The 8,032-nt window shown below is 43.4% G+C and overlaps 1 protein-coding gene across 1 annotated transcript; it reads right to left on the reverse strand.

Annotated features, from left to right (window-relative positions):
* Positions 1-741: 741 nt before the first annotated feature.
* Positions 742-1,683, reverse strand: LOC137531674 (olfactory receptor 5V1-like). Its single transcript, XM_068251627.1, has one exon. It carries the CDS (start codon positions 1,675-1,677, stop codon positions 742-744), a length of 936 nt encoding a protein of 311 aa, XP_068107728.1. The 5' UTR covers positions 1,678-1,683.
* Between the last annotated feature and the right edge of the window lie 6,349 nt (positions 1,684-8,032).

An 8,032-nucleotide genomic window follows, 5' to 3' on the forward strand; every position in this document is an offset into this window, starting at 1 on the left:
CATTTCTATATGGAAGAAAAGATTTTAAACATTGCTAATAAATGCAAATAGAAAAAAAGGGTTCCTAGAAAAAAAAGGTTCCTGTACAGAGGTTTTACTGGAATCCTTAAAGTGAATCCGAGGTGAAAATAAACTGATGAGATAAACAATTAAACCTGTCCTCCTACTCATAAAAACAACTTTTTAGATAACCCATGGTTTTATTTAATATTTAAACATTTACAAAGTAGATTTAATGTTTTATTGTCTTTGCTCAATGGCAGTCTGTTAAGAGTCCCAGACTTAAAATACATACACTACTAACCTTTTTCTATATCTCTGCCCTCAGAAGTTGTATTCTGCCAGGAAAACTTTTATGGCTGTCCCACAAGGTACCAAAAAAGAAGCAGTTACTACCATGCCTGAAAGTTAACTATTTCAGGTACAAAATAAAAAAAGAAAAACAGCTTGGTTATATGAATATGTTTGGCACTGTACATACACATGTTTATCTCATCACGTAACATGTTGCCTCGGGTGCACTATAAACTTACAAGTTTGCCTTCATGCTATTTTGGGCGCATCCTACTATATAAACACATGATCTGCAAAGCCAAAACAAAAGTTCAAAATAAAGCGCATAAAATACATAGATAACACATGATTCACAAAAAAAGGCCCCTGATCTTGGTTTTAAAAACTGATGTTGGCAAATAATGAAAAAGAATATTTATATAGCAGTTTGGCACCATTCTGACCTGTTTATTTATAGGTTTTCATGGCTAGTTTCTTTCTCAAGGCCCCTTTTACATCCTTGTTCCTTATGCTGTAAATGATGGGGTTCAGCATTGGGGTCACCACTGTATAAAGCATGGATATAGCTCGATCTCGATCCGGGGAGTAGCTGGACCGAGGGCGCAAGTACATGAATGCAATAGTGCCATAGTAGAGAGAAACCACAGATAAATGTGAGCCACAGGTGGAGAAGGCCTTATATCTCCCTTTGTTGGAGCGAATCTTCAGGATGGTGGTGATGATATGGAAATAGGAGATAATGGTCAACATAAATGAACATAGAGCAATGATTCCACCAGAGATGTATACAGCTACCTCATTGAATAAAGTATCTCTGCAGGAGATCCTGAAGAGTGGGGGAATCTCACAGAAGAAGTGGTTGACCTGGTTGGACTTGCAGTATGGAAGCTGGAAGGTGAAGATTGCATGGATAACAGCATTTAGAAAGCTCACAGTCCACGAAGCACCAGCCAAAGAAAAGCACAACCATCTGTGCATGATGATTTTATAACGTAAGGGGTTGCAGATAGCAACATATCGATCGTAAGCCATGACAGCTAAAATGAAGCACTCTGTGGCCCCCAGAGCCAAAGAAAAATACATCTGTGATGCACATCCTAGGAAGGAAATACTTTTGTCCTTAGAAAGAGTATTCACAAGTATTTTGGGCACAATGGTGGAAGAGAAACAGATGTCAATGAAGGAGAGGTTAGTGAGGAAGAAGTACATTGGGGTGTGCAGCTGGCTGTCAATCCTGACAACTACAATAAGCAGGACATTTCCGGACAACGTAATGGTGTAAATAATCAAGAATATTAGGAAATATAAAATCCTCAAATACGGGATGCTGGAGAGGCCAAGCAGAATGAATGTACTCACAGAGGTTTGGTTACATAGTTCCATTACTCCCTTTATATTGTATCTGTGCAGGGGGAAAAGATGGGGAAACAACTTGCATCGTGAACTTTTTCTGAAAATTATTTTAAATTAGACCTGATACAAACTACAGAAAGACAGTCACATTTTTGGTTTCCAGATGTCTTGATTGTTTAAGTAATTTATAGACTACATTCTTACAGTGGACCTAGGGCCTAGGGACCACAGACAGCACACGACAATATTACTAGTACTACCACAGCAGTCTACTGGGAGTTACACTATTAGCGTGACGACCCATGGTACTCGAGTGATGCGAAAGCTGTTCCAGTAACACTCAATAATAATGCGTGTTACCATAGCAATGGTCATGGTACTCAAGTACGAATGGTTCCACTAATGGTGTAACTCACCGTGCACTGCTGAGGTAGTACTGATAATATTATAATATTAAGTTATGTGCTTAAGAACACAAAGGTTATAACAAGCACAAATATGTCGGGCGCAGATCACTTACACAATTATAAAGGTATGTTAATGAAAAACATGTTGAAAAGAGAGATCGTGCTCAGGTCTAAGAGTCTTATACACAGGCAAATGGTATTTGCACAGATAATGAGTTCTTCAATGCCCAGAACAATGTTCAGACCCAATCCATCCAAGGCAATATTGACCCTCTGCAATCAGCTTTGTACTCGTAACCAACACGCACATAAAACAAAAAGAAAAGGCAAAAACAGTGTAAAACTATAGGCTAATATGGCCCTCCACCTCTACCTGTTGGAAACAACCACTCAGTGCCCAAACCGTGCACGAAAGACCTACTGCCTGCGGTGATGGGTCACTCCCGCAATGTGCCCACACTCACCCTGGCATCCACTTTTAGGCACCAGAGGAAGGATTGAAAGGCTTTGGGGGACTAGCATCAAGATGTCCTTCCAAAAGTAACAGCTATTTCCCATAAACAAAAAGAGCTCCAAATAGTGTAAAACCAACTTGAATAAAATATAACAATCACAGTTTGGCACTCACAAGTGTTGGTGAATTCAAGCCTATAGCAAATTGTGCAGCAGTTCCATGGGAAACCGCTGGCACCAATGCTGCTTCAAACTCCCCCCAACTCCTGTGCCGCTCATCTACAGTACTTCCGGTCACGGGTCATGTAGCTCCCACCTACGCGTTTCGTTAGGAACTGACTCATCAGGGCATCAGGACCCTAAGCAGCATTCTCACATTTTTTCAGCATTATTTGCATGAGAAAATAATGCAATAAACACTGCAACCCCACTGCACACTGACTCGTGGCAATAGCATTGCAAGGCTTCCAATTGGTCCATTTGTCCAAAGCAGGTGGTTTCGGTGCATAACGCTCACAAGGCTGAAACAAGGTGCCACTATAGCAGCTATAGCAGTGATCGCTGGATCCCGAATTACTTCTTGCTCTGAGTTGCTACGACTCAGATGGGGAATAGTATTTGACGCCACTGGGAATTTGAGTGGCTGCAGGGAGAGCCGTCATTCTGCTCACTCTGCGCCCAGCTAACAGGCGGCGTACTAATATGCCATTTGTCTGTATCCTCTAGTCTACAAACTCAAATTTACAGCCTTGATGGGTTATTTCAGTTACTGTGTAGTCTGTACACCTAAGATGTACCATTGTCATAGTTACAAAAATAAAGTGACACGTATGCCCTTTTCACAAATACAAAAAGAGCAAAGCACCCCTGATTAGGGCAACTGCCATGGACACGTTAGTTCATCAAACAAGAAAGAAAGTATCCATCTAGGCAAACTGATAAGTAATAATAACCACTGTAGGCTTCAATGCAAACAAATATCAAATTTTATTAAGGAACATATCCCAAGTGGTGCTTGGATACCCCCGATCACGGATTTGAGTGATTCCGATCACGGCTCTGCCCACTTCCAGATTGGCCATGATCGTGATTTCGAATAGAATCGGAATTCCGAATTCGAATGCGGTTTCGAGTTGGAATTTTGCATTACACCCATAATCATGAGTTGGAATCCGTGATTACCTGTGATTACTTTAATGGTTAATAGCAAAGCCCCCTTACATGCTAGAAACACCAAATTTCCCTGGTATGTTAAGTAGAACAGTGGGAAAAAGAGGGGAAAAACTTCAAAAAGACTTTACAGTTTTTAAAAAAATTAATTTTAAAGTTTCAGTAGGAAAAATACATTTAAATGCGGTAAATGACAGATAATGTAGCACACCTAATCAGGCCTGGAGCTACCATAGGAAAAAATGGGCAATTGCCCCAGGGCCCCAGAGCCTGTAGGGGCCCCCAAGGTGTCCCTCCTCATCTTAACTGTTGCTCCCCAGGGACTCTGCAGAGTCTGTTAAGTTGGGAGATGATTGGGGGAGGGTCAGCAGCCAGCTCAGGTGCCCAGGAGGGAAATTTGGCTGCAACAAAGGGCCTCTAATGACGCTTTTTGGTCGCGGGGTGTCTGTTGGGGGGCCCCCAGGCTAATTTTGCCCTAGGGCCCAATTGAACTGGCCCTGCACCTAATGGTAGTGTAAATTTACATACTGTATATCAAAAGAAAGAGCAATGAATTTCATGACGGGTTTCCAGGGTCCGTACACAGTGACAGTGACCCCACCTGCGCAGAGATTGCAGGACTGGATAAGAGACTTTTTCATGTACCGCTCACTGGCTGATTCAATTATTGTTGGAAATATATTCCTATATGCTATATGGCTCCAGTTATTGTACAGGTAGTCCCCTGTTAACTAACGAGGGACTGTAGAATCTGCTCTTAATTCGGAACACTGTGGACATCACTGTCCCCTGTACCTCCTCTGTGCCCCCCTGTGCCTCCAGTGTCCCCCTCTGTGTCACCTCTGCCCTCTGTACATGCTTATACTAGTTTAAAAGCCATTTTTTCTTTGAATTTTTTTTAAAATCGATTTTCTCAAAAATCACAAGTCCAATTTGAAAAAAAATGTTTTTGACGTGTTCCCATGAAAACACAGAATCCATGCCGTTCATTCGTAAGTCGTGGACGACTTGTATATTGAAAGGAGGTATTAGTACTCATTGATTGTTTGCCATGCATTTGGAATTTTGCTCACGCTCTCTCTCCAATACTAGTTTATCATAATTGTGGATTATATAATGATTGTGGAGACAACTGTCCTTCTGTGCAGATTTATGGCATTTTAATTGGTTTTATGGTGTGTATAGGGATATGTGATATGATAAAAAGATCATTTTTAATACAATTAAATAACAAAATATTTTGTATGCCATAACAAAGAACGTTGAATTTGTCTGTAAGCACTCTGTTACTCAGATGTGATTGCCATGAATATTATTTGAGGAAGTGCCGCTCACAAAAGTCCCCAGATCCCCCCCCCCTCCCCCGTGTCACTTCGGAACTCTCTCTTTCTGTTCCTCTCAAAGGAACTATAAACACATGACGCCTTCCCTCTCCCAAGAATACAGCGTTCCTCTTCTTGGATGCTGAGGTTGTTTTTTTTATATCTTGGGAAAAAACTTTTCCTGTTGTGCTCTTTATCTTTGAAGAAGAGATTACAAGCAGGATACCAGCAATGATATTTCAGCGACAAAGCTGCAGCTGGGAAAATTGTTAAAGGGGAACTCCAGATTCACAGGTTACTGTTGATGTCCTGTATTTTTAAAGCTAAATACAGTAAATATCTGCTACCTTAAAATTACTGCAAGGGTTCATAGAAATGCATGTTAAAAGCAGGTGCTTGGAGATGATGATGGTTATTATTGTGCATTTAAAGGACACCTGAGGTGAAAGGGATATGGAGGCTGCCATATTTATTTCCTTATAAACAATACCAGTTGCCTGGAATCCTGCTGATCCTCTGCCTCTAATACTTTTAGTTGTTGACCCTGAACAAGCATGCAGGTCAGGTGCTCTGACTGAGGTCTGAATGGATTGGCTGTATGCTTGTTGCAGGTGTGTTATTCAGACACTGCTGATGCCAACATGACTGTCAGGCAACTGGTATTGTTTAAAAGGAAAAAAATACGGCATCCTCACTTCAGGTGCCCTTTAAACCAAATCTGGGGGATTATAAGGGCAAAAAATCTGATATTTACCTCAAAAGTAGCCTCTGGATTCTCCAGTGTCTTCCCCGCCCCCCTCCGTCTCGCCATTCCAACACTGCAGCCCCAAAAGATTGCCTCTCTGCTCTATGCTAGTGCGCAGACGCAAGCCGTATGTGCCTGCACAATCGAGCTCCGTCGATAAGCCTTTGTCGACAGGCTTCAGGGGGTGGTCCCAACACCGGAACGGCAAGATGGAGGGGAGCCTCTGGATTATCCAAAGGCTTCTCTCTACTGAGGGAAGTTGTACCCAAATTGTACCACTTTTTTCACTACAGGTACACTTTAAATAGCATTGATATCTTCTGCAGCACTTAATGGAGTATGCAATCACATTAATAGATGTCCCTCAGAAGGGATCCCAATCTAATCCCTCAGGTCATATGTCCTTACCGCAGACCAAGGCCAATTGTTGTGGGGGCTAACTAACTTTAATGGATGTTTTTGCGATATGGAAGATAACCCACATAAACATGTCAAAGTCAAGAACATACAAACTCCATGCACAAACAATGGGATTGGAAAGGAATCATGTCGCTGGGGGTGAGTAGATCCACAAGGCGGATCGCTCGCGGGTTAGGTGACGGGGGTTGCCAGCTTATGTACACAGGTCTGATTATTGGTTGAGGCGGTCATTATTTCCTGCCTCAGCTGACTTAATGTGATTGTCCAAGCTCCTAAAAAAAAATTCACTTACCTGGGGCTTCCTCCAGCCGGTCGCAGCCGTCCTTTGCCCTCGCCGCAGCTCCGGTGGCTCCCAGTCTTCTCTGCTGGTGCACCCGACCTCGCCAGGTCGGGTTCCGGGTCGGCTTCTTCTGCGCTCCACCGCTCAGTGGATCGTTCAGAAACAGCCTTATCAGTCCGCCGACAACGCATACACACGCTACTGCCGGCTAAAAGTCCGCCCAGTGGGAGGGTCTGACGGACCCGTCGTTGGCAGCCGTAGTGCGTGTGTATGCACCTTAACCTTCCTGGCGGTAACCCTGAACGTAGTTCGGGGTAAGCTGCGCAGGAGGTTTTCTCAGGCCCTGCTGGGCCGATTTGAGTAATTTTTTTTTGCTGCACGCAGCTAGCACTTTGCTAGCTGCGTGAGCACACCGATCGCCGCCGCCCCGTGCTGATTCGCCGCTATCCGCGTTGCTGCAGAGCCCCCCCCCCCCTAGACCCCTGCGCTGCCTGGCCTATCAGCGCCAGTCAGCGCTGAGGGGTGGATCGGGACTCCCTTAGACGTCACGACGTCAATGACGTCGGTGACGTCATCCCGCTCCGTCGCCATGGCGACGGGGAAGCCCTCCAGCAAATCCCGTTCTTTGAACGGGATTTCCTGATCGGAGATCGCCTGAGGCGATCGGAGGGGCTGGGGGGATGCCGCTGAGCAGCGGCTATCATGTAGCGAGCCCTAGGCTCACTACATGATTAAAAAAAAAATCAAAAAAACGGCTGCGCTGCCCACTGGCGGTTTTGAATAGACCGCCAGGAGAGTTAAGACATACAAAACCACCTAACATACATAGCTTCTAATAAATCCATTACATATTATGCAGCAATGATAAAGAAGTACCCTTAGACACCATCTATTGTCAACACATCATGTTTACCCAGATGTTAAAAAAAAAGCCTAAGCAGGATGTAATAGAAAGTGTACCTATCTGCACATATGGTGGGAATTCTCTAAAGTTAAAAGGCTATGGAAAAACGTGAATCATTGGATCAGTACATATTTTGGTTTCACTATCCATCAAAACCCAGCTGAGGCTTTGCTATGCAAGGAAATAACAGTAATAGGTCTTAAAAAATGCAGGAGCAACTGGTATTCTTCAGATGGCTACAAAGCTGGTATTCTTCAGATAGCTACAAAACAACTGCGGCCTCCTGGAAAAATACATCTATCCACTTTGCACAAATTATGAATGGTCTGGGACAATACCTAGTCTTTGAAAAATCATGGGTTACTATGAATAACAATATGAATAGATGTTAAAAAATGTGATCCTTACTTACCGATAATTATTATGGGAACACAGAAGGTCAAAAGTTCTGTTGCCTTTAATGACTGTCGTAATCCTGATTGATTCAATAGAGGAAAATGGAGGGCTACTATCCATAAGCAATTCTCATCTTTGGCCCCCTCCACCCTTTCTTCCCCTTTTCTTCTTAGGGACGTTTCCACTTGTGTGAATCTGCATGCGCTTTCTGCATGCAGATTTGCATTAACCAATACAAGTGGATGGGCCTGTTTCCACTTGTCAGAAATCCTGTGCGGTTTTGTGTGC

This window comes from Hyperolius riggenbachi, chromosome 9 (assembly GCF_040937935.1).
Source record: "Hyperolius riggenbachi isolate aHypRig1 chromosome 9, aHypRig1.pri, whole genome shotgun sequence".
NCBI classification, from domain to species: Eukaryota; Metazoa; Chordata; class Amphibia; order Anura; family Hyperoliidae; genus Hyperolius; species Hyperolius riggenbachi.